Genomic DNA, 27,413 nt, shown 5'->3' on the forward strand with positions numbered 1-27,413 from the left:
AATTTCTGCCATCTAGATGAGGTCGCTATTGAACAGCTCCGTGTCCCAAGTGCTACCCAGCAGGGAGGGAAGAAGAGGAAGACAGGATCACAGCAGCCACTGATCAGTCATTCACAGGCATCATCACAAAGAAAGAGGAGAGAGTCAGGAATTTCACAGGCTACTCTGTTTCAGCAGCGCATCTCATCCTCCTCTTTTTAGATCTCTACTGATCACTACCTTCCAGTCCCTTCACAGTGCTCTCCTAATCCACATGAGTAACTAAGATGCAGAATAAGAGGGAAAATTTCTTCTGACCTCCAGTCACCTGAGAATCAAGCAGATAAGAGAAAACCTCCACCCTACTCTAAGGAAGGTGTTTCATAAACTCACCTGTAGCTAAAGCTATTCAGAAAGCCCACACTACCAGATGCAGAGTAGTAAAGAGCCTCTTAATTTGCTAACCCTGGAGAAAAGGCAGCTTTAAACAAACTCTGCTACTCCCACTCTCTCTCCTTAGAACTTCAGGTTGAGATGCCTAGGACCAACTAAAGAAAAAAGTCATTTCATTCATGCCCTGGTCAAGCATTTCACACCCCCTTGTCCCTCCCAATCTACCAGCCAGTCAAACACAGAAAAAGCAAGAGACCCGTGGTAGGCTTCCAGTGGAAATACTGGCAAAATCTTCTTGGACTGCATTATTTGAAGGACCTGAGGTCAACTCACTGACTGGGAAAGACTTTTACTGCTCCACTTAGCCTACCAGCTCAGCTCAGCTCAGCAGCCTCCCAGCTACCTTTAGCTGCATAAGCACATGACCTGCAACCAGAAAGGCGTGAATCTTCCTTAGGAAGGAAACAGACACGGGGAATGAAGAGTGGAGATTAGTCCACACTCTTAGGAACAGGCAACACCAACCAAACACTCTGTGGCAATAGCTTGTGTCTAGAAGCTCTCTACCTTCCAGTCCACCTCAAGGCTTTGGGACTTGTGCTGACTTGCACAAAGGAACCCACTCCACCCTGCAGCAGTGGGCTCCTTCTTTCCAGCCTGGATGGAGACATGTCCTGTATTTTGCAAGCATGTCCAGGTGTTCAGAATGGAACATGCTGATCATGATTAGCACCTTAAGGCACACAGCTCTTCCTTTCTCAAAGTATGCTTTGTGAAATTATAGGCAGTGCTATCCCCACCTTTCCAAACAAATTACCCTCCTTCTAATTGCACTTGCCTTCAAAATACTGCCACTTCTTCATTTCAGACTATGCTTCCCTCAGAAGGATGCACAAAAGGTTAGAGTAGCTGCAAGCACCTGCACCTGCAATTTTCAAGTAACTGCATCTTCAGAAAGGCTTCTGACAACAGGCCATTCTCTGGACATGAACATGGCAACGCTGAGGCAAGATAAATGACTTCGCTACATCTTACAGCCCAGATGTTTAAGGCCAGAGAAGACACCACCAGGTTGTCCTGATACTTCTGCTCATCCTCTCTGGTAGGGGCTGTACAGAGAAGAACACAGTTTTAAATTCTAACTCAGTTTGTGCTTCACTGATGAAGGAAGCAGGAAGAAAGGGAAAGGGACTTCGCTTTGGAGCAAATGGGAATTTTCTTGTGGATTTCAGTGTCCAGGATGTAAACCAGTAAGGGATTTTCTTCAGTAAATCCAAAGGACAATTGGCTACAGAAACTCGTATCTTGACACTATTGATAAGCGCTGACAGTTCTCTGGCTGTGACTTATTTTATTCAAACCTGCTTTCTCCGAATGCACATCTGACAGCAGGACTTGCTCCGTTCAGCCTGCAGCAGTTCCACAGGAAAGATGTTGTGAAATTGGCCACACATCTTCGCAACGCTTCCACTTCAACATTTTTCCCACTATGTTCAAATGTATTTGTCAGCTTCCTAAGGAGTGCAGTGTCCATAACATAGGAGACGAGACTTTCATGCAAAAATTGAAAGACCTTGAACTGCAGTGGCAGGAGGAACTCTGGTGTAATACCAGTGCCAGATGGCATGGGTGTGAAAAGCACATTCACATCGATACTGACAGGCTTAGGAGAGACACAGAGCAGGGTGAGCTATTCCCAAAGAAGGTGAATTGACAGTGCAAAGGAGAGTTAATACCAACCAGCTGCTCAGTTACTTTATCAGAGCTGCCCCTGTTTTCAAGGCCTGAAAGAACAGCTCAGTGCCAGAAAGACATCCAGATCATTTGGCTATGCTTGCTCTTATGGAGCACTGTTTTCAATTTCCATCCTAGTGGGGTTGCATACTACTGACCAGTTAAAATCAGCACCTGAGCTGCACAGCAGTATTTCAGTGGCAACACTGGACAGCTGTAGGTTCTGCCCTTCCCCTCTCCCAGCATGCTCCTCAGACACACAGCACACTTGCACCAAAACTCACAGCCACACCCACAGTTTAACCACCTGCAATAGTTTTGGCCCTGGCCAATCTAGCCCTGGGTGCATTGTGCAGCAAGAAACCATGGGGGCCGTGCTTCTCCCTGACTCCAAGCATCGCTCCAGAGGCCACACAAGCTGTGCGGTCAGGCCGTAAGGCTCAATGGCACACAGAGATCAAGTCCTACCCACTGAGAGCACATGTCCTTGTGGAAGGGGCTGATGAGCGCTGGAGCAAGGGAAAGGGCAGGTCTCTGCAGCTGGGGGCAGAGGAGAGGGGAACAAAGTGGGTGTGTGTGTTTGGGGAGAAGGGAGCAGGGAGGGTGTTCTCCTCCTTCCACAAGCTGGGCCAAAGGGGCTGTGGTGGGAGCAGTGCCTGCCCAGCAGAGGAAGCAAAAGGCAGGGACCCCAGCGAGCACAGTTCCCTCTCAGTGGAACAGCGAGTTCTGCTGTTGGCAGCGATCCTCCTCTGGGAGGTTCCTGCCTGCTCTCCTCACATGGAGCTGCTTGTTCCTGTCCCTTCAGAGGCCTTCCCTCTCTGATGTGGGCCACAGCAGCTTTCTTTCCCATGCTCTGAATGAGGAGGGGCAGGTTTGAAGCAGCACTGGGAGGATTAATTAATATTTTAGCTGTTTCAACCATCATGACTTCTGGTTGCATTCATGAGACAAAATTAATCCCCTGCTCTAGTGAGTTGCAGAAGTGCAATACCGAGATGTGACTGCTGGACACAATCACCGCTTGAGTCACTTTGTCATTTTTTCAGGTAGCTGCAATGGATGGACGTTCTCTAAGAACCATTGGATTAAATATAAAGAAGGACACTTTTCAGGCAATTTGAGAAACTTCTCTCCTTTTATTGTTTTTCCTAACATAAATATCTGGATATTACTGAAAAGCAGCCAAGCAACTACAGCAGTGTAGTTTAATTGCCTAAACTAAGGGTAAGTTTACAAAATAGTTTACACACTGACAATACTAAAGGGCCTCTTGAAGCATGGATAATATATCCAGTTCCCATTATGAAAACTTGGACTACCTATTCTTCCATGGTAGAGTGAATTAAAACTACCTGTTGTACTTTCATATACTAAGAAAAACTACATCCTTAAAAAACTACAATAAGTACAGCTTACTGAAGAATTACATTAAGTCCCTAACAGGCTCGTTTTTTGGACTTGGAGGTATGCCAAGCAACCTCTGTCAGTTCATAGTCTTCTGTAAGGATGTGCAGGTGGAGCCAGTTTCTGCCTCGTAGACGCAGGAACATTGCAACAGCACCGTGGTAAACTGAAAGGTGAAGGGCAAGGCCACGCAGAGATGTGTGTCTGCACAATGAATTAATGTGCCGCAGCATCTTCCTTCCGCAGGAACAGGAAAGCAGCTTCAGGATTGCCAGTGAAAAAAGCAAGAATTATGCAGTGCTCACGTGGCTGCCATCGGGTGGGAGCCCCCCCAGCACAGCTCTGTGCAGGGAATTCCTCTCAGTGGTTGGAGAGCAGCATCCAGAGGCGGAATCGCAGCTGACCGTAAGCTCGCATCGCCTCTGCGTGGGCGGCCGGATCTCGGGCCAGGTGCTCAAAGAGGTTGAGCGGCTCGACCGTTCGCATTGCCGGCGGCAAGCTGATCTCCGCAGGAAGCCTCTGGTTGCCCAGGACAAAGTGCTCCAGGCGTTTCAACTGCAGGCAGCGGCGCAGGTATGCCATGATGTCCCACAGCCGCCGCGCAAATTCCCTCCTGCGCCACTGGGACAGCGGTACGGTGGTCAGCACGTGCATGACCACAGTCTTCCAGGTCAAGCTGGAAAAACCTGTGCCCCTCAGGATGCAGGTGAAGAGCTGCAGGCATTTCAGGTGCAAGCTCTCACACGGCACCTGCCTGGCGACGTGCTGGAAGAATTTTGCCTCTGCCACAGCGTACGTCTCAGGCCATGCTGTGCTTGCGATGGAGTCGGCCTCGGCGGGCTGGCTGCTCACAAAGATGCTGGAGCCGCCTTTCTGGGCCTCTGTGGGCTGGCTGACCACAAAGATGTCGGAGTCCCCGTGGCGCACCCCAAACAGCATCTCCACCATCAGGCTCTTCTTGCCTTTGCTCAGCCGGAATTGGCAGGACCGGCTGCAGGGCTGAAACACCAAGTGCCATGAGTACGACTGAGGCAAATGCAGCCACGAGCATCTCACCAGCTGGTAGAACCAGCGGGAGGTTTTCTCCACGTCCAGGTAGGAGCCGGTGCAGAGTGTCTCTAGGAGGCTGGGCTTCTGCTTCCGCCGCAGCTCCTCCTGCGAGTGGTGCAGGAAGCACAACAGCTTCTCGCCCAGCTGCTCCCTCTCGCACGTGCACACCAGCTCCACACGGACGCAGAAGGTCCTTGCTGCCATCTGCCCTGCACTGTTCAGCTCCAGGTGGAAGGCGTGTCCCGGTGGGGGATTCAGTGGGACCAGCACGCGGTACACCACATCCTGCTCACGGGGACTCCAACCCTCAAAGGCACTGCCCACCCCGATGGCTTCTTGAGGCACCGGGTAGAAACTATTGCTCACGCTGTCAATAAAGACACGCGTGAAGCTCTCCATCAGCTCAGCTGCCACTGAGCGACCTCTCTCCACGTCCTCGACAGGACACTGTATGCGATCCACTAAAAGGATCCCTCGCTTATTCCCAACGTCACAGGCGTCTTCTTCCTCTTCAATTCCACCACTGCTGCCTTTGTCCTTGCCAGCAGCACCACTGCCTTCTTTTTCACTGGCAGCCACATTTCCACCTTCTTCTTCTTTTCCATCTTCATTCTTCTCGCCTTTCACATTCGCATCCCTGTTTTCCTGATCCTTCCCATTCCAATCAGTGGCTCTGTGTTCACTGGAATGACTGTCTTCCTTCAGCTTCATATTGCTGCTTTCTCCTTCATTTATCTTATCAACACCTTCTTCAGTTGAAGCAACATTGCCATGTTCCTCTCCATTTCCATTTTCATTCTTTTCTCCCTTCCTATCGGCAGCACTGGCTTTCTCATCTTTGTCTCCAAGATTGCTTTCTTCATTTCCAATGTCCTTCTTTTCTTCCTCAGTTGCAGCAAAACCACAATGGTCTACTGCATTCTCACCATCACGGCTGTCTTCTTGTCCTGTCCAATCACTGCTTCTTTGTTCACTGGCATCACTGCTTTCCTGCACTTTCACATCCGCTTTTTCTTCCTTTCCATCTTCACCTTCACGTACGTCATCGTTGCCTGCTTTCATATACGCATCATCGGTTTTTTCTTCATTTCCATCTCCTTCTTCTTCCTTTCCAGCATCCTTGTCTGGCTCCACCTTCACATCCTTGTTTTCTCCTTCATTTGCTTCATCTAGGTCTTCCACACCTCCAGTAACATTGCCAGGTTCTTCTTCATTTCCTTCAGCAGTATTGTCTCCTGGCATATTCCCATCACTCCAGCCTTCATCTTTCCTTGCATCATGGCCATCATCACTTTTAACATCACTGTCTTTCTTCAACTTCACATCTTCATCTCGTTCATTGGCATCATTGTCGTCTCCTTCATTTGCAGCCACAGGACTGCCTTCTCCTTCATTTCCGCTGCCACTGTCATCTGCCTCCACAGTCACATCAATGTTTTCTCCATCTCTCTCGGAATCCAAACTGTCTTCTTCCTTTTCTTTTTCCTTCTCCTCTCCCAAGGTCTTGCAGGAGGTCTGGTCCTTGCCGCTGCTGTTGGTTTTGCTGGCTTCAGGACTCCTCCTGCAGCTAAACCACAGGCCCAAGAGGAGCAGGAGTCCAGCAAGAGCCCAGAATGGCCACTGCTGCAGGGCACCAAAGAGCAGGGCTCCCCAGCCCTCGTCCTGCTGCTCCGGGGGCCCTTGCTCCAGCTCCTGCAGCAGCCGAGCCATCTCGCGGTCGAGCAGCTCCTCACGCTCCTGCATTCGCCGGTGCGTGGCCTCATCCAGCCCATCCCCAGCTGGCTGGGGGTACTGGATCAGGCTTTGCATGAGCACGAAGAGCAATGACAAGAAAGCCATGGTCTGCAAGAGGACACACAGAAGGGGTTCAGTAGGGCCGGAATGGAGGCAGCCAGTGCAGGGCAGGAGCCACGGGGATGTGGCAGCAGGAAGGAGAGGGCCCCCAGCAGCTGGCAGGAGGCAAGGCCTGCACCGCTGCCCCAGCAAGCACCGAGCCTGAGCAAGGCGCTCCCGCCAGGGGCTGGGCCCTGGACGCAGGGACAGAACACACGCCCCGGGTGCCAGCGCTTCTGCCCCAGCCCTCCCCCAGCCCTGCCTCCCCACCGCCTGTGGGCACTCACCGCTTGCCCAGGCTCTACTGGGGGCAGCGTCAACCAATGGGGCCTTTTATAGCTGCCCCCATTGTGACACGGCCCCTGTGCTGTCACAGGCCCCAGAGCGCATCACAGGCCAGCCCCACCCGCCATCCCCAGCCCGGGAACTGCTCATGGCCCTGGGCACCCAGAGCCTCAACAGACACAAAGTGCAGACCCATCAGTCGTGAACCTGGGAACCCCAGAGCTTCCCTGTACAAAGCAGGCACAAGTGCCCTCCCACACAAACCCTTGTCAAATATAAATTTGTGTGACATGATCCGTGGATGCTCTTGGTATATAGGTGTAAGCTTTTATTTAATCTTGGAGGGGGACATTTTTTATTAATAATATTTATATTTATTACTTTTGGGGCAGGATGTCATATAGGCTAATGTTTTGTTACAGATTTAGTGAGAAATCTTTCTGAAAGAAATCCAGGCTGCTTGAATGATGCACAGGAAGACGTAACACCCTCCTTAAAGAGGCCCAGTAAGTTAATTACAAAATTTTGGTGTCTTCAACAACCTCTCAGCTCTTAAAACTCTATGGTTCAACACAGTGCAAAATTCTGGGATAGCCAGGATTTTGTTCAGAAAGTAGAATGTCTCATTTTTCAAATTTGTAGCAAAGATGTACATCTGTCACTCCCACCATCTTCAAAATTGTCTGCCTTAAACAGAGTTAACCAATCTCTCTGACTTGTCTGATATTGCGCTGGTTTATTAAAGGAAATTCTGACTCTTTCTGCTATCTCTGTGTATTTATCTCCAAAGGACTGTGAGTACGGAAGAGTCATCCCTTATGTTCCTCAGCTCTTCTTTGGGGAACTCACCTACAAATGGAACTGCAGAAATGGGGAGGGAGGAAAAGGAAACAGGATGTGAATCGAGCACCTGCATAGTGACCACAGATGTCCACTGCTAGACAGACACTGATGTCAGGCAGATCATGCCCTCCAAATAGTGCTCAGAAAGAGAACAAGTTTGGGATTCCTGAAACTGCTCTGAATTGGATTTGCTTAAACAGATGTCATTAGTAAAAGCAATCAAAGAAAGAGTTTTGATCCCTCTTCCAAGCTGATGCCACTTATCATGTATCTTCCCTGCATTCTTCTAGGGAAGCTGTTTTTGATGTTGTCCTGTCCTTCTTTTTATAAGGGAGCAAAAATACTTTGTTAAGTATTACTCTTTCAGTTTTGTTTCCTCTCCTCTTCTGAGATACAGTAAAGTGAACATTCAGCAGAATAGTTTTGTATTTTTTGAACACAATTCTTCTTTTATCCAACTGAGGCCCTTCTGTGATCATGAAAAAACAGAAACTGTTGTGAACTACAGTTTACACTCATAAGAGGTTGACATGGGTCAGTTCTCCAAGGTTATTCTTAGTTCAACTGCTGTGTAAACTGTTGATGTCACTGACTGGAGGCTGCTCTTCAGGACATTATAGATATGATAATTATATGACAGAAAATGCAACATATAGTTGAATCTGACCTTCAAGTTCACTAGCTTAAAAAAGGAAAAAAATGTCTGTAAGAAATTTGCTGCTTTTCCCATTACTAAGATGTAATAAATGCCTTCAAGTTTATACTCAGTCGACAGCATATACACATGGACAGCAGTGCCCATCCATCTTCAAGCTAGGGTACATTTTAAGTGTCAATGATCACTGCCTCCAGAAAGCATTTTTGAGACAAAACAGGCAAAGTCTTTTGCATATCTAGACAATCATCCAATACTAGGATCTTCACTCTCACATAAACACTTCATGTTTTTCCACAGAGGAATCTGAGATAGATTTTTCTGAGAAATAACAAACCACCAAAAATTAATTAAATGACAAACAAGGGAAAAGCACCACTTCCTCACTCAGCACATTTTCCTTGATTTTCATTAAGCATTCAGATTTACAGATGCTGATATTGCCACAAGAGCAGTTTTTTTCTGGTTTAACTTCCTCTTCCAGTAGAGCGAGCACAGCTGCAAAATGCAAGCTCACTTCTAGGCTCTCTTACACATCACCAGTTTACCACATTCCAACCAGTCACAGCTGTGCAACACCCCGTCAGGGTACTGGGATTACTGCAGTGCCACAGACAGTTTAAGTGAGGCTCATGGAGCTGTACAATTTTAACTATGTTTTATATGTATAATTAAATGATGCATGACATGGAAATAAGCCAGCTGTACTGAAACTGAACAAACTAACTGCTCTGATGCAACAGTTAAGCATCTCATCAGTTCTAAAATGAAACAGGTTTAAAGCAAAAACAATATAGAGAACAGAATGCTTGACACTGTTAAATAGCATGGTCAAAGGATAATTTTTGAACATTAAGGAAATGCACTCACCCAGTCAAATTTTCAAAAGAATTCCTGGCACCAAAATGTTCTCTGTTTGCTTTTTCACCATGTTTTAAGAATGGATCACTCTGGGGGAAGAAAATCCTGTGCGCAAAACACTGCGTGAAACTAAACAATCCTTAAACATGGCTAATTTCCATGTGGAGCTGATGATTTAGCACTGTCATCCTTCAGCAGAGGAGAAAGAACTACCTGTCTTTAGTTTATTTAGGTAAGATGAAAAAAGTGAAGAGCGTGAATTTGATCTGGCTTCAATTTACTTCAGTGGAAAAACTCTTGCCATGACTTCAGTGAGAGTGAGACTGCATCTTAATTCATTCTATATGGAGAAAAACAAATCAGCTGAGAATAATGCTTTTGTTTATTAGATGTAAATTACTACCATAGTCGTTTTTAACAGTGCTAAGTAAATCCTGCTTTAAAAGCCAAACGTTGCCTTCAGTCCTGCTTATTCCTCTGTACTGTGTCACAATGCAGGATTCCTGGTCCTCTGACCAAGTCACCGCTGTCACAGTAAGCATGGCTTGCTCTGGGGAATGGCCACATTCCCACACGGGAATGATAGATGTTTGTGGATGTCACTGGTGACAATGTCCAAATCTGGGCTAGGGCATGCCCCCCAGCCAAGAAACTAGGGTGCACACTTTTGTAATATAAATGCATTCACTGAGAACACAGACTGCACTTACTAAAATGTCCATGAAAAGCAGCCAAGTAAATCAAATCAATAGGGTTAAATTTGCAATTAGGATTCTCTCTTTCGGCAGGAAAATTTTAGGATAGCCACAAATTGAGAAAAATTTGCTTTTTTTTCTTCTTTTTCTCAGAAGGCAATCAACCTTCTGGTCTGGCTATTCTTTACTTCTCCCTATGAAGTAAAATCTAAAAAGACACACACACGATATTTATGGAAGGACCTCCCAATGCATTAGGAAAAATTATTACTCAGAAGATCAAACAGAAACAAGACTGTCTACACTGTATGAATTAAACATACATGAATTAGGACACTGAGCCTTCCTTTCTTTAGTAACAGAACTGATGCTGTCCTGAAAATGACATTAATGAATTAGACTGGTATATGAAAACCTTCTGCATCTGCTCTAGAGGTTGGAATGAGGATGTTAAATGAGGCAGCAGACAACAAGGACGTGCTGCTTAGGGAAGCTGAATATCACTTCTGTGCTTGTGGAGTTCTGCAGTTTGGATGAAGGTCACAGGTTATCTCCAGCTACATGAAAATGAGTGATAAATACACACTGTTGGTCTTAGACTGAAAGCAGTACTGGGCAAAGAGAGTCAAAATATGGAATATTACTCAAAATCATCCCCTGGTTTTCTAAAGATCATAATCTTCTATTAGAAGACAGTTTGTTACCTTCTCCTAATATTAAAGCTGTAATAGTAAAAGCACCTCAATCTTGTAGAAGTATCTAAGATACACAGAATAAGTAAGGTATATGCAGTGAGAGCACCCTAAAAACATCACAAGAGGAGTGACAATTTCTGGGATAGTAATGACATGAACGAGTATCTAAACGTTAAGTCTGAGTGAATAAGAGAATTTTTCAACTAATGGATCAGGGAAAATGTGAAAGGATGAGATATGTGATTAAAGATCATAGTGTATTCGGTTAACACAGGTGGAAAATATATGACTTTGATTCTGTACTACAACATATTTTAATTGATTTGTGTGTAGTTTTAGTTTTATACATGCACAATTTTTTAGAACACATCTTTAGACTGGGACAAACAATAAAGGAAATCCATTGTATGACTTTACATTGATCCCAACATCACTCACTGGAATATCTTAACATTTCCTGCACAGATTCCCATTCGTTAAGATGACAACCTTGAGAAGAAGGAAACCTATAACTGCCATTCAGAGAAGGTCTAAAATTTCAATTGCTGTTTGAACACAAAGGAGCTTTGACATGCTGTGGTTTATTGAAGCACTCCTGCAGTTATAGACACATCTTTAACCACCCTACCCTCTCCCTCTTCCTCCATCCACCACTGATTGATGCAACTGGAAGCTTCAGTAACTGCAGAGCAAAGTCCCGCTTACTTCCAGCTCTCCTGCCCCAGCAAATGCTCAGCTCTTCTGGGAAGATGGAGCTATGCCATAAGCACATTGCACCTGAAAGGAGATGAAACCTTCCCTTCAAAGACACATGTGACCAGGTTTTTGGAACTGCCTGATGTGGCCAGTTCTCATCTGTTTTCCATAAAGAAGGAAAAGAGCCCTGTATTCTCCTCTTCATGAGAGTTCAAGTATGAATTCCAAAGAACAGAGATGCCAGGACTTGTCAGTGACATGACTAACAATTTTATGAGAACTGGCAAAACAGTTCATTTCTCCTACATCTTATTCTCAGAAACCTTGGAATTGTTTTGTCTGAAAGATTTGGGGGGAGGAAGGTGGACTTAATTCTCACAACTATATTAAATATTCAGTACATCTGATATTCTGTTGTCAACACGCAAAATATAGTTTAATTATGATAAGCCATACTGGAATCATTTACAATACATAAATGTGAAAAAACAGCATTAAATTATTTCTTGTTCCATGTGGAAAAATATACACCTTCCAACCCCCCAAGAAAGTAAGACAAGGCACAATAAATTCTGGTAATTCTCTTTCTTCTGACTTTTCAGTTCCATCACAGCTCTCAAAACTAAGATTTATGTGCTGTTTTGCATCTGTATCTGTTGTTGATTTTCCCCCCCTACAGGGATATAGGTGAATAAGTTTGGACAGGAAACGGTATCCCTCAAGCCAAACTGAAAGGTTTATGAAGTTGCTAATAAAAGTTTGGGTCAGGGCCTAAATATCAATCATCTGCTCACTGTCTTTTTAAACGAGCTCAGGCATTTTCCCAACTGTTCCCAGCAGGTCTCTGCCACTATTTTAAACTAAGATTTCAGCCATTTTTTTTCCCCTGTGTTGACCTCACTAATTTTTCTTTCTCCCCCTCTTTACCTGCCAAAGGCATCCATCAGGATTTTGCCAAAGGCTATCTGCTTTTGAAGTTGAGAGGAATTCACTAATCGTGAGCGTCAAATCCACAGTAAATGCCATGGCCATATGGTATATGCTGCTTTTGGGAATTAGCTCAAAAGGCCTAGCTGTGAGAAGGCCGGCTGTATGTCAGGAGGGTTTTACTGCTAACTTTCATAACTCATGTCAGCTCTTTCAGTTTCTGTATGCATTGGCTTCAGGGAGTGCAACTGTTCCCTGAATTTATAAAAATGTTGTCAAGATCCCTTGATCTTGCTTCCTCTGTCTCTCTCGCACAAACACATCCAAACACATTTATATACACAGTGGAATAGCATGCACAGTGGCATGCAAATCTAGCAAAAGAGAAGCTTGTAAATAAATAGCATGTCATTCTGCTTACTCAATACATTTCTCTGGGTGTTAAACTCATGATAAACATATCATAAGCCCCGATGAAGGCTCTACAGCCTGTCCCATCACACCATCCTGAGTGTAACTCTGCAATGCATAGGAAGACATAAGTTTGAAAAACAGAGCAGAAATAGCTCCCCTAAGGGCAAGGGGCTGACATAGCTGAAACATAACTAACTGGAGAGCATTTGTTTTCACTAAAGAAGGAAGTGTCAGTGACACATCTCTGTGCCTGTGGAGGTGTACTGTACATGCAAAGCAAAAAGAAATCCACCTTCTTTAAAAAATTGGCCATTAATACATAAATATGTCTGTGTTGAAATCCCTCAGACGGTACCATTCTTAACAAGAACTACACACAAGACTAAGAAATTCTGCAGAGAATCACGCTTTTGTGATCCAAAGAGGCAAGGAGAAAGAAAACCACATATGAAGAGTTTAACATATCCACTTAGTGATAGAAAAAGAATTATTACAAAAATAAATGTCAGTCCCCTTGAAACACTTGAGTCAGCGCTCTCAACTTTCTCTGATGCTGTAGGAAGGTGTGAATGTCCTCCATGTGTCACATCATCCGCACCAGCCACACAGGAATGTCTCCAATGCACCTCAGAGCCTTTCAAGGACCACTCCCCTCTAATTTATGTATAGTCTGTTAACATCCTCTTGGAGCAAACAGAAATAATACTTTTAAAAGACATTTCTACTTCAGAAACATGTGCCCCGACACAACAAAAAACCCAGATTTTAATACTGCCCCGAGGCAGAATTCATCCATCTTTAAGGCTTCTATTATGTATTTCCTGGTTAGTAATACAAAAAGAACTGCTGGCAGTATCACATCGAAACCAAAGTGCCAGAATCAGAAAAACTACTGAAAAGTTTACCTTTATAGGAAAGCTTCAGTCTTGGGATATTTTGTTTTGACGTTCCAGTGACTGGAAGGAACAGCATCGCTAAAGACAGCAGGCTGCAGGCATGTGGCACTTGCAGAGCTCTCATTCTGCTCTCCTCTTCTGTATCTTCTTTTGTACTATGGTGAAATATCTCCCCACTTTTCAAACAATCCAAGTTTTATCTGGAAGAAAAAAAGAAAACATCTGTAGATCTGCTTTACTGCATAAGCAACAATTCTGTAAGCAAGCCAGACCTATTTCTAAAGAGCACCTCAGTTAATTTCTTTGCTACGAAAGTATTTTTCCTCTAGTACAAGTAAATATGTTTTGTTTCTTTAATACTAAATTTACACATTTTGACATTGGAAAAATATGTAAACTTTTCAGACACCAATGTCTAGCCTAGCTAACGTTTAAGCACAAATTAAATTAATGCAGTATCCATAAAAAGAACATTTGACATTCAAAAGTGACCATGCAACTTGATAGTTAATACCAGTCCATTGGATATCTTACATGTTTTATAACTCTTTTTGTCTCAGTACAACAGCTATTGTGTGTTTATGCTATGACTAGAATGAACTGTAATGTCTCAGATGCCATGGGGGTACAAGCTGAGTTAACAGTGAGTACTTACCCATCAAAAACTAAACTAAGAAAACTGGAAAGAGCAAGCAGTTGTGTTTAGTTTTAATAGAGAAAAAAGTCAAAGCGGATGATGGATTTAAAAGTGCTTTCAGTATGATATTTCCAGCAGAACAACTGCCTCAACTCATCCACCAAAATGTCCTATAAACTTTAATGAGTGTTTCAGGCTGGGGTCAATAGGCTGATACGCGATTTTGTTAGCACAGTGTGCAACTAAGCCAGCTTTGCAACACTTTTCACTTAGTAAGAATCATTCATATTCCATAAATCTTGAAGTGTTTTACAACTGAAAGCAATTATCACTGCCCTTATTTTCCCTATGCAAAAACGGAACCATAAAGCTGCAGTGAACCTATTTCCTCAAGGTCACACAGCAAGCACAGTAGTTGAAAAGAAAACAGCAACAGCAGTCCTGCTGTCCTTTGTGCCCAGCTATCAAGGATCCCTTTTGCCCAATAACTCGACTTTTGCACATGAAATTATTTGAAATGGCATCTTGAGTTCTGAAGGCAAAACTTCATGGTTAATAAATCACAGAGATCAGAGTATGAAAATATTTGTGAGACCAGATCCTTCCCCCTGCAAGTGCCTGATGCTAGAGGTCAAGGGAGATGGCTGGTGAAATGACAAATGTCAGTGTTTGAGTAATGCTGTAAAACCAAGGAGTAAGGAAATGTTATGGTTAGTCAAGAGATTAATGGCTCATGATGTGCCATGAAAATTCTTTTCTGAAAGGTACTGGAGCTGCCTGATTAAAAGAGCAATCCTAGTGCCCACATCAGCCAGCACTTGCACAGACACCAAAGGAGAGGTTCCTTGCAAGTCCATGAGAGATGCAGCACAGCTTGTGGCCCCTGAGCCTTTCCACCGGTCTGTTATTTGAACTCCTGCAGCACTGGGTCTTGCAATTCTGTGAGCTACAGCAGCACCCAGAACCAATTCGGCACCTCCTGATACAGGCAGTTCATCCTTCCTGGCATGAAAGGATGGAAACAGAATCCCTTCCGTTCTCTCTGACACAGGAAATCTTTCTCAGATGAAACTTGGGCTTTCTGAGCCTCCAGACTTTCGCTCAATAGCAAAAGACAAGGAAGTGTGCAAGAAGAGCATGATGGTGAAAAAGAGGGAAACAATTCGTAAAATCCCCAAAGCATAATTCCTATTGCAGAACACTAAGCTTCTTCCTTCTCAGTCCCCTCTTCAACACTCATATGCAGTGTCTGAATGCACTACTCTTGGCCAAGTGTGAGTACATGTTCACGAAACGACATGGAGAGAAAACAGACAAACATGAAATGCCTGTTTCATCTTTCTCTTCCCTTTATTACAGTATCAGATCCTAAGAGAACACCCTTACTTCTTCTGTGCCAACACATCTATCTGAGGGTGGACCACGAAGGACTAAAGTGGATTAGACTATCCCAGGGTTAAATCGCCTTGAAGAAATTTATTTAGAGGTGAAAAAGGGGAAAAGGAGAGGGGAGGAGGGGGAAGAATATATGAAGATGAGACACCAGCCCTGTTCATCTTCAGCAGGATGATAGTGACAAACCATACTTCAAAAAGAAGCAATTAAGAGGGAGCCAGTCTCACTGCAAGTATGTTGAGAAGTCACGGCCTGAAGGTCTGGGCCTCAGCCAACAGGGAACTCACCAAAGGATATGGGGCTCATTTTCTTGAGGCAAATTACTGTGAAGAATCAGGACTAAATTTGACTAAAAAACCAGTTGCATCAATGCACTGTCATTTGCTGAATTGATTGAGAATCAGCACCAAACTCGGCCCTTCGGCCATAGCTCACAACCTCACTTTTTCATGTAGGCTTTTTTTGCTAATGGGAACCTTCCTTTTTTCTTGGTTGGGTTTTTTTTCCCCTTTCCCCTTTTATTTGAATAATGTCTGTGAAAAACCATTTGCTTTCACGAGGCGGTTAGTTTACACTGGAGGCAGCAGCTCTGTGAGCTCGAGCCAACCCTGTCCTGTCTTTAGATTCATTGCAATCTGGCCACATTGTCACATATATTTTTAGTTTATGATGATCCTCTAATACAATTCCAGCTTCCACACAGAGTCCTTCCAACAGTCTAGCTCAGGTTAATGAACTTCAGGACACTTCTCTTCTGCAGGAATTTCGAGGCCCAGGGGGTGGCTGTGCCCAAGAGATTTGCCAAAATCCGCTACGATTTCACCGCGCGAAACGCCAGTGAGCTCTCGGTGCTGAAGGATGAAATCCTGGAGGTACGTAACCGTTCCTGGAAAAGGTGTGTCCCCCAGGGGCAGGAGAGAGCTCGGGATAGCAACAAGCACCAACTCCATTTTCCCTGGTGGTATCTCAGCAGTGACACAAAGCTTTGCTCAAACCCAAAGCTGGAGCAGGCTGCCTGTGCTGTGTCGTGTCATTTCCTCAGCTCAAAGACATCGGTCCCATTTTAACCACAGTGAGGAGGGAGGACAACAACTCGCTCTAGAGCCCTGCTCATCCCCCGCTGGGTCGGTTCCTTATCACCACTTCCTCCTCCACGAGGATTTGTTTTCTCTGAAAAGCACCTTTCTCATAACCTTTCTCTTACTGCAGCACTGTTGGCAGCTGGACAAGGTGGGACGTGACTTGGGCTGACACTGATCTGTGACCTGAGGAAAAGGTTTCTCTGCAAAATGTGGCTTTTTATTTATTTAATTATTTATTTTAATGCAAAAAGACATCAGAAACTCAGTCATTAGGAAAAAAAGGTCTGGAGAAACAGGGACATTATGTAGGAACTATGAGTTCTTCAGCACACAGAGGTGCTCTCCTGTTCATCCTTACGATACATTCTGATGCTTTCCAGGAAAAGTTTCAGTCCTGGATTGCATCTGAGAGCAACAGATCTGATTAGAGCTCCTGGCCTCAGTGATGTCCTTCTGGCAACTTCACCTTTTGGATGGTTCGGCCCCGCTATATCCTGGTTGTTTATGCCTGAAATCCCATTTTCCCACAGCAGATTTATTTTTGTCCCTCTCTCAGGTGTTGGAAGATAATAAGCAGTGGTGGAAGTTGCTCAACCGGAGTGGGCAGGCCGGTTATGTTCCGTACAATATCCTGGATGTGGTGAAACTGGAAGAGCTCAAACAGGTCTGTAGTCAGGTAATACCTGACTGGTATCAGCTGCAGGGCACAATCTGCCTCTGGGAATAATGTTGTCATTAGACCTCCCTGATTTCTTAGGATACTATGCACCAATCAGGACAGACCTTCAGAAGTAGACAAAGCCAGGAGATTCCTGAATCTCCTATGATAAAATTCACATTTTGCTACGATCGTCTTCCCAAATAAGGCCTATCCTTCCTATTTGTGCACCAGCCTCCTGCTTTCCATATTTTTCCACATCAAGATTTTTCTTGGGGGTTAAATTAAAGATGGACACTTCCCTCAGCCAGTTCAGTTCAGCACCAGGAACACGTTACTGGAGTGGAGGCAGATGGAAACACCATCTAAGTGAGAATTAACTGAATACTGCAACTTGCACTGCAGAAATGTGGAGCTGGAGTGTTCTAAACACCCTAGGGAAGCATGGAATTGCTTCCCCATTTTGGTATTGCAGCGTTTGGGCAAAGCCTAAGGCGGCCCAGCAGGCTTCTGGATAAATCCCTGCTAGTTTAATCAAAACGTCAAAAAACTTTCCAGTCCGCTCCAGGCCCTTGGCAGTGGTCCCGCTTCACATCCCAGCTACGGAGCAGTGAGGCTCTGCCTTCCAATGAGATTGAACACGTTTGGCACAACTAGGAATTCCCTTGCGCAAACTTCAGACTTTGCTTTGGGTTCTTCATTCCCAGAAATTAACTTCTTCCATGCAGCTCCACCTGAGGTCTCCCCAGCCCCACATCAGCACAAGGAGAACACGGCAGTTTGTCCCTCCGTGGGTGTGAGGCAGAAAGCTTAAGAAAATTAAAAACGACCAAAAAAAATTCTTACTTTTCTTTCCCTTTCTAACCAGTCTAACCAGAGCTACAAAGGAGACCTGAGCCCCAGGGGCCATGGCCCATCCAGCCCAACCCACAAGCTGCCTGCCAGCTACGCCGGGGATAAGTGGGGCACTGAGATGTTGTCGCGCCACTCTGCACAGGACGCCAAAGAACGCACGTGTGTGTCCCACTCTGGGCTCCCCTGGGTTTGGGCGCTCGGGGGACCAGACCTGCCCAAGGGGCTCCCCTGCACCTTTTACTGATCACAGCAATGCAGCAGCACTGTGTCTGGAGGCCATTCCAGGCAGGACAAGAGCCAAGAGAGCAGCCCTGGGGCTTGTGACACCGCCGGGGCTCTCGGGCGGCCCGGGCCGAGCAGGGCAATAAGTGATCACCCCATGCCTCCTTCCTCCAGTTCTAACTTCCTCCTCCTCCTCCCAAGGAGAGAGTTTCCTTTCTCTTCCAAAATGTTTAAGTGTGTCTAAGGAACAGCTCAGGCCAATCCCTTTCTCTCACTTCCTTTTGCTCATCTCCCGGCACACACACAGTGCCCGCCTGGCCGCTTCCTTCATGTGGTTCCACAGAATTCCCGGCCAAACAGGAGATCCGCATCACTCCCTCACCCTGCACGTGCTGTGGGGCTCACAGAGCAGGAGAGAGATCAGGGGCCCTGCTCACCTCACCCCTTATCCCACCCTGTCCACTCCTGGAAGCAGGAGCCCTTCTGGGACGACAGGAAGCCCCACAATACAAGGACACAAATCTGTTCGTATCACTGAGTTATTCTCCACAGTCTTCAGGAGTTTCATGGGGAAAGCGATACTGGATGAAGAGTCACTGGAGTTTTCACAGAAGCACAGGATGCCCTGGGCTGGAAGGGACCTTCAAGCTCATCCCATCATGAGTGTGTTGCTCATTCCCAGTTTGTGCTTCCTGCCGCTTCCGTTCTGTTGCGGAGCAAAACCTGGAGCTCTGCGATCAGCAAATTAGTGACTAGAAGCAGCAGAGAGGACTGAAAAGGTCTCAATTCCAAACCTCCAATTGTAGATTCTCACAGAACTGTGCTTCCACATCAGGCAACAGCCAAGGGGTGATGGGAGCAAAATAAATGGCAACACAGGGGCACAGGAAAATGGGAATCACTTTTCTGGGCTGAATTTAAATAAGAATGTTGAGCCACATCCCCATTTGCCTTACAGTTTCCTCACAAACATTTAATGGCATTTTTGACTGAAGACTTGCTTTCATTCCCTACTTGTTTCTACAGAACTTATTCACCAAACGGATGAGCTGAACGACGAGCTGCTAAAGAAGATCACAAACAATAAAATTCAGCCTCCCCACAGGAATTTCAAAGTGGAAAAGCCTCAGCAAGTTTTCGTGCCCCTCACCTTTGAATCCAGCACTGAAGAAGTCAAAGCCTGGCTGGAGGCCAAGTCATTCAGCAAAGAGTAAGATTTGCCCTATTGCCACGTGCAATGCTCGTCCTTCCCTGGAGAAGGAGCGGGGGAGGCCACCGGCACCATCTCACCTGGGACAAGCCACTTGGATTTACTTACAGAGCCTGTGTTGCAAATTAGATTTCAACCCTGTTCAATCCAGGCTCTATAACCAGAATGTTCAGAGCCCAAAGTCACTCCCTTTCTCTGGTATAAATATTTTCTTGGAGATAAACAGTTAACTAACTAAATCCAAGGCCTGAAATGCTACTGGAATTGCAGCTGCCACCTTGGAACAGCCCCAGGGCCCCGTGATATGGTCCCACTGCAGCTCCTGGCCTCCCATCTCCAACTCCTCACCTCTGGCACGAGGCCACGTGCAGCACAATCGTCACCTCCCTACTTTGTGTCTCCCCAGGACCGTGGAACACCTGGGCATCCTCACCGGAGCTCAGCTCTTCTCCCTCAACAGAGAGGAGCTGAAGAAGGTGTGCGGTGATGAGGGAAACAGAGTCTACAGCAAGATCACAGTGGAGAAAAACCAGCTGGAGGTAAGCATTTTTCTGGATAATTCCTGCTGGAATGGGGGCTGTACCAGCAGCGTCAGATAGCTCATTAAACAGGCATTTTAAAAAATACAATTGTGGGGGAAAAAAATGCAACCAAACCTACACCAGCAATAAAACACACGTAAAAATTCCGAAGTGTCTTTTGAGCAAATCTGTAAGATCCCCCTGTTTCCACTAATTAATCTGCTTTTTACTGATATCACTTATCTCTTTGAAACTAGCTCTACTTTTACAGCATTAATTAAATACTGTCACTTAACTGCAGCTTGAAGTTCAAATCCAAACTGCCTGTTTTGTTTCCATTCCAGAAAAGCAGAGGGGAGTCGGAGCTCCAAGAAATCACGAAGCGCCGCCAGGAAAGGATTGATTCTGCAAATTAAAGTCTCTCTGCTTTATTTCAGCTCTTAGCCCTAAGTAGTGCAGAAAAAAAGGGAATGAAAGCAATGATTCCTGGCCCAGGCCAGATGCAGCAGAGCTCCCCTTGGGGTCCAGCTGCCATCAGAGTGACAATTCCTTGAACACTGTTGGGAAGGGTTGACAATAAGACCATGTCCCACTGGGAAAGTTGTTTTAATTTTGCATGAAGTATTTTTTTTATAACTATATATTTTATACTGAAATTTTCCGTGCATGCGATCAGAGCAGGATTCACACGGGGCTGGATGTACAAGGGCTGGCTTCAAGCAAAAAAAGACCCCCAAAGCTTTTCTCCGAGGGCTGTCCCCTGCTCCCCACTCTCCCCTGGCAGAGCAGGCGTGGCACACAGCACAAGAGAGGCCAGCCTCAAGGCTTGGAGCCTGGACCAGAGGAATAAGGCTTTAGAACCCTGCAATGGTTTGGGTTTAAGGAAAGGACATTAAAGCTCATCCCATTCCACCCCCCTGCCATGGGCAGGAATGCCTGTCACAAGCCCAAGTTGTTCCAAATCTTGTCCAACCTGGCCTCGGACACTTCCAGGAATGGTGAGTCATGACCTCTCTGGGCAACCTAACCCTTTCTATTTCCATTTCCATTTCCTCCTCAGTGCAGGTGTCCCCTGCAGCCCACGAGCACAGGGCCGGTGACAACTGCCTGTCCTTGTCCTGTCCCCCTGTGCCCCCTCGTTGGACAAGGCTAGAATGGCAACACACATTCCCAAAGTCTGGCTGCTTCCTTAAATCCATGGACCAGCTAGTGCTATCTCTGAACAGCTGAAATGAGCTTTCAGTGCCTAGAAATGAGCAGGAGTGACAAACAAAGGGATTTGAATCTGGAAATAGGTGAGTTCCACCCGCCCACCGCTGCTGATGCAGAGGCTGGGGCTGGGGGCAGCTGTGCAGCCCTTCCCTGGGGCACGGATCCTGCACTGGAATGTTTTGGTGGTGTTGCCAAACCGGGCCTCAAACCAGGAGAAGATAAGCCCTGACCGTTTGCTCCCGACCCAGGCACACCCACAGCCCTTCCCAGGGTGTTGGTCACTTGTCCCCATCTTCACATTTTCACTGCAAAAAGTCAGCTGAAATGATTCCCAAATAGCTGAAACCCCAAAGCACACTGGGAAAGGCAGGTTTAACGCAAATTAAATGGCCACAAGAAAAAAACCCCTCTAATTTAGCACAGGGTGTTGCTCTTTACTTCCCGTTTTCCTTCATAAAGTTATGTGCATTTGTATATAGCAATCTGTAAATAGGGGTGAGGAAAATCCCTCTCCCTAGAAGCAGAATTAAGTGATTATGCTTCCAAAATTTACTCACCATTTCAAAACTCAAGCAAGCAGCGTAGTTCCTGTCCACAGCAAGTTTGGCACATTGCATTTCTAGCTCTGTTTGACTGACAGACCAATCTGATTGCAAAGCAGTGAAGCACACAGAGCTCCAGAGCTGCCCACAGCCCAGGGACAGCTGGGTTTTCTCTCTCAGCACATGCTGAGTCTTTGTCCAAATTTGTGCCTGTCATTGCACATTTAATGGAAAAAGCTTTAAAACAGCATCTGGGGAGCTCATGTCTAAAACTGAGAACACCAGTGCACCTTAGTTTTGGCTTCATTCTTAAGCGTCTCCAATGGATAATCTGTTTTCTTCATTTGAAACAGGACACTGCTCTCACCAGCAGAATTAGGGTGCAGGCAGGGGAGGATCCTGGGTTTAGTCACAGCCCTGCTAGGATCTGAGAAGGGCACTCACCTTGTCAGGGAGGGATGAAGAGGACAATCCTCCTGAGAAGCCCTGGCTCCGGATTAGGGTGGAGATGGGAGGCAGGATGGCAAGCACGGGAGGCGAAAAAGTTTCTAAAATGAAAATAAAAACGAATGTTGAGCTAGGAAACACACCATCTTCTAGTCCTGGGGTGTAGAGGAAAGCAAATCACAGGGAATTACGGTTATCTGGGATTTTAACAGGAGTGTACATGACAGCTCTGTAAAGCCGGGAGCCACAGGAGCACTTCCTAAAACAAATAGCTCAGTAGACCTTATTGCAGAGGCCACTTTTACAAATTTCCACGCGACTGAGCTGTGCATCTGTTCTGTTTGTACTGCCTGCAGACACTGCTATAAAGTACTGTACATTGATGTAACTGAGCGAAGGAGACAATGATATAACCATGCACTGTACAAGATTTATTAAAATAGTTAAGTTATAACTCCATCTCCGTCTCTTTCACTGGGTTTTCATAATGCTTTGTCACTGAGAGTCTCAGAAACTCAGCAGAATGTCTGAAACCACACATTTCCTTTTGGGTTTGGGGACTGACATTCAACAGGAAGGATGTTACGGCCTGGATAGCTGTGTCTTAAGAATAGGGGCAAAGCATGAGAAGGCTGCACAAAAGCACATTCTTGCCTCTCTGGAAGGGGAACGACTGTGGCAGCTGTCCCAAGTGGAACCATACAGAAAGAGGGAACAGCATAGCCCCATGACTAGGAGCCTGTTACACGGATTCTCCAACATTTCCAGCCAAGAGCCATCCTGTTTCCAGAAGCAAAAGTTTGTCTTCTCTTTTCCTTAACAATTAAATTACCCAGCTGAAATAACTGGTAATTCCTTCTGTAGATGTTTTGGAGAGTACAATTTCCAAGTGGGCCCACACTAACAAGATCACCTCTTTTACAGCCTAAATAAAGTTCAGGCGAACCACGAGCCCAAAACACCTGCCTTACTGGGCCGAGGGCTCTCTCAGCGCCTGGAGCTGCACTCGATAAACCATTTCGAACCTTGCCACAACGGCGGGGAAGGGAGCCCAGAGCGCTCAGCTCCTGCAGCGGGGCACCACCGACGCGGCCCCGAGCCTTCCCTCACGGCCGCCTCCCTCAGGGGCTGCCCGCCGCCACCTTGCGGCACCGGCCGCGCCCGGGCCCCGCGCGGCCACGAGGGACGGGTGGCTCAGGGGCGGGTCGGGCGCCGTACCGGCCGCGGGGAAGACTGCCGGGGGTTCTGGCGACACGGAGACTCCGGGGACAGGAGGTTCCGGGCCCGAGAGATCTCGGGGCCAGGAGACTCCCCCGATACGCTCCGTCGGGGACGATGGCGGCGTCACGGTCGCCAAGGCGAACCCCCGCCCGGCCCTCACGAACCAGCCAATCAGAATCGCTCTCCCTCCCGCGGCCTCGTCCGTCTCCTGTCCGCGCTCCTGATTGGCCGCTGCCGCCCAGCCAGGCTGGGATTGGCGGCGGGCGGCGGGAGCGCGCGGGCCGGTGCCCTTCGGGCACGTACCGTCCCTCCTGGGCGCGCGAGTCCCCCGGAGCCGCGGACGTGTCGGTGTCCCCCGTGAAGCGGCAGAAGGTGGAGTCGGCGCTGGACCAGCTCAAGCACCACACCACGGTGGTGGCCGACACCGGGGACTTCAACGGTGAGAAGCGGCATGAGGGGATCCTGTCTCCGCAGCTTCTGCTTAGCCCCCTCTCCCGCCCCTCTTCACGGAGAGTGGGCGAGCCCGGCCGAAGGGGCGCGCGCTGCGGGGACCGACCCACCCTGGGGCCGGAGGGGGGGCGAGCGGGACGGCGCTGGGTCTCCATCCCAGGGCAGACCCCGCCGTGATTTCTCCCAGTTTGCCCTCGAGTGTGCCCTGACCACTCCGTTCAGCTCTGCGTGCTGTCAAGGAGAAGTGCCAGACTGAAGCCAGGCTCTGCTGCTCTAATTAATTTTGGGTTTTCTTCCAGTGGGCTGTCTAGATCTGGGACTTGTTTGGGGTTTTTCAGACTCACGCTTGGACGGGGCTTGGAGCAGCCTGGCCCAGTGGAAGCGAGTGGAACTGGATGAGCTTCAAGACTCCTTCCAACCCAAACCATTCCAGGATTCCATGATATGCTTAAAAACTGATTTGGGGTTGGAGAGAAAGAAGGGAAATGATGCTTTTTATTTGTTTCACTTGAGCTGTACATTGATCTTCTCCCTTTTTGCATTTCCAGGATGCAGAAAGTGAGAAGGAACTTGAGGAGATGTGCTCGGTCCAAGAGAAATAATTTTGAAAAAACTCATCTCACTGGATACTGCAGCAACAGTAAAATCCCAAATGGATTTCATGATCCTGACAATTCTGAGTGCGCTTCAGGGATAAGGCACAAGATCTTACAGAAAAACAGATGCAGCAGCACACATCCAGGAAAACATCTTGGAATTAATGGCATAAAATCGTGGTTTATTTTCCTGCATCTGTTTGATTTTAGGATCCCTAAAAATGTTACATTCCTAGCATCAGGGGTCAGGGGGTAATTTAGAGGTAGTTGGTGATAAATATCTGCCCTACGTATAACCAAAAATATTTATGCCTTACATAACTCTGTAATATAAATATGTATTATATATTAGGGCATATAGCTATCTATTTATATATAACCTATTTTTTATGTGTGCCCAGATATAGTTTATATCAGACACTGTGCCTGTCTGAAGGCCTTGCTACTGCACTCCTAACTCATTCCTGAGGAAAACATCAGGCAAAAGTTGTTAGGTTTAACTGGTTCCTCTTTTCCTTAATAATTATTTTACTCAGTTGGAATAACTGAGAACAGCTGTTAGAGATGTGCAGTTGCCAGTGGGACCAAGGCACTTTTTTGCACAACGCAGAGTGGCGTTTAAGGTAGTCAGTAGTCAGAGAAGTGAGGATTAGGATTTTGAATGCTCTTGGGCAACAAGGCTGGCCAGAGATCCCTCCTAACTCACTGTGGGACAGCAAAAACCCCACAGCCAAGGGTAACCAGGGATTGTGGGGATGGAGAATTTAATGGCATCAGGTGGCAGCAGTGCCAGTTCAACTGATAAAAAAGTAAATCCACGACTGCTCTAGAGGAGTATTGTTCCTGGACGTGTGTAAATACAGGGACACCTCTTTACTCTCAAGTGAGGGAGGTTTGTGGTTGTGGTGCCAGTTCACCCTTGAGAGTTCCAGGCTTTATTTCAGCTCCCCTAGCCCGGCCTGATGTGCAGCAGTGGTGCGAGGGCCGGAGCCGTTCGCTGGCTCTGGGAACGCAGATGCCATCATGGCCCAGTGGGGGGGGGGGAGCTTAGGCTGTGGTGGCAACCTAGGAAAGGGATCAGATGGCTCCTGGAACTGCCCAGAGTGCAGGAAGGGAGGGGGAACTGAACTGCTCCCACAGACCCCTGCTGGGCTATGGATCTGGGCCAGGCCCATCAGAAAAGTGGCAGCATCAGTGGCACCTCAGTTGTTACTGTCCTTGGAGCTCTCAGGATCAGGATGAAATCATGTTCATGCACTACTGGGAAAGCAGGGAGCAGGATCAGTGCTCTAACTCTCTACACTCTCTCTCCAGGAGTGCCTTGGGTCACAGCAATTTAATGTGTGGAATAGTTTCCTGTGCCTGCCTGGGCAGCTGCAGTTATTGCACAGGCATTCAGGGCTGACAGTTCCCTGCAGGGAGAGCTCAGCACATGTGCCCAGAGGCAATCCCAGCATCTGCAAGAAAGAAAGAAGCAGCAAAAGGTGATTGCTTCTCTTTCAAAGTTCTTTCAAGTGCTCACACCCAAACCCACCTTTGCTCTTGATTCTGGCCAGGTGCATGGTGAGCAGTGGGCACAGGTCATGTCATCCATGCTGGTGTGAGTGATGCTTTCTGGGGGAAAGCAGCTGATCTCCAAAGTTCCCTTCCTGCCCTGTGCCTGACCTGCACAGGAGAAAACCTCTTCCAGGAAGGGATTGTGCTTCCTCTAATCCCATTTGCCCAGTCTGTTCCATGGGGATATTGCCAGCCTGGGGCAGCAGAGGCACACGCAGCTCTCAGCACTCTCTGCTCCAAGCACAGCTCTGGGCTCCTTTGCACACTGCCTCTGCCATGGGGGTTTTCTCCAGGAGAAGCCAAGGAATTGCTCATGGAAGGGTGCAGATTAAGTTATCCCAAAGGGAAGCAAAGAATAAATATCTCATTTTTCCATCAAAATGCTCATGCTCTTTCCTACAGATTATTTCAAGTTTTTCCCACAAGCTTTGCACTACCCATCATCCCATTTTTACCCCCAAAAGTAATTTTCTCTGTCCTCCAGAATGTCTCAGTGTCTATCCCCAAAATTTTCACTGTGTCTCTGCAAGTGACTACCTCAGTTTACCTCATGCTGTTCATTCTCTTCCCTGGGGATTGCTTCAGATTTTCCCTCCAAGCTGTCCCTGTCTGTGCACTTCTGATTTCTTCTTTTTTACAAGAAAGTATTCATTCACTACTCTGGAGATTAGCTCCAGTTTTACCCCCCCAAAATTGCCCTAACATTCACTAGTCATTGCCTGATTTTTACCTCACTATGTTCATTCTCTCCCCCTAGAGATAACCTCAGGTTTTACCCCCAGTATTTTCCCTACCTGCCCACTAACTATTTACTCTTTTTGACCTATAAATATTCTCTTTCTATCCTGGAGATTTCATCAAGTTTTACCCTGAAATATTTCACTGTCTTTCCAGTACTGTCTCACTTTACCTCAGGATGTACGCTCTCCCTGCCACACATCACCCCAGCTTTCACCTCCAAAATTATTGCTACTTGTCCACTACTTATTACCTGATATTCACCTCAGTATGTCCATTCTCTGCCCAACAGGTCATTTTAATTTCTACCCCCCAAAACTTGTCCAACCTGTCACCTAGTGACTGCCTCAGTTTACCTCAAAAATGTTGTCTCCCCTAGAGATTACCTCAGACTTGACCCCCACATTTTTTCCCTGTCTGCAAGTTACTACCTCCATTTAACTTCAGTATGTTCATTCTCTGGACTACAGACTCAAGTTTACTCTCAATCTCCCTGCCTCTCCAACACTGATTACTTCCTTTTTACCTCAAAAGATTGATTTATTTTCTACCATGGAGGTTACATCAAGTTTCACCCCCAGAATTTACTAATACTTCCACAACTGATTCACTCAGTTTACCTCAAAAAGTGTTCATTCCCTCACCTAGAGGTGACCTTGTATTTTACCCCCAAAGGTTTCCCTACCTGTGCACAACTGATTGCTATAGTT

General features: G+C 46.6%; 1 protein-coding gene and 1 pseudogene across 2 annotated transcripts in view; one reads left to right on the plus strand and one right to left on the minus strand.

The window, feature by feature from the left end:
• Positions 1-3,870: 3,870 nt before the first annotated feature.
• On the minus strand, positions 3,871-6,399 carry LOC309585548 (inositol 1,4,5-trisphosphate receptor-interacting protein-like 1; the record flags this gene model as incomplete). The annotated part of the gene is made up of 3 exons (XM_082303515.1): positions 3,871-5,165; positions 5,520-5,612; positions 6,117-6,399. The coding sequence occupies 3 exons, from the start codon at positions 6,397-6,399 to the stop codon at positions 3,871-3,873; spliced, it is 1,671 nt and encodes a 556-aa protein (XP_082159641.1).
• A 427-nt stretch (positions 6,400-6,826) lies between these two features.
• Positions 6,827-27,413, plus strand: part of LOC309585546 (epidermal growth factor receptor kinase substrate 8-like protein 2) — a 108,293-nt pseudogene continuing 87,706 nt past the window's right edge. Inside the window, exon 1 of the transcript in view lies at positions 6,827-6,862. The product of the transcript in view is annotated as an epidermal growth factor receptor kinase substrate 8-like protein 2 (transcript). The remainder of the gene's footprint in view (positions 6,863-27,413) is intronic.

This window comes from Coloeus monedula, assembly GCF_965178545.1.
Source record: "Coloeus monedula genome assembly, contig: HAP1_SCAFFOLD_67, whole genome shotgun sequence".
NCBI lineage: Eukaryota > Metazoa > Chordata > Aves > Passeriformes > Corvidae > Coloeus > Coloeus monedula.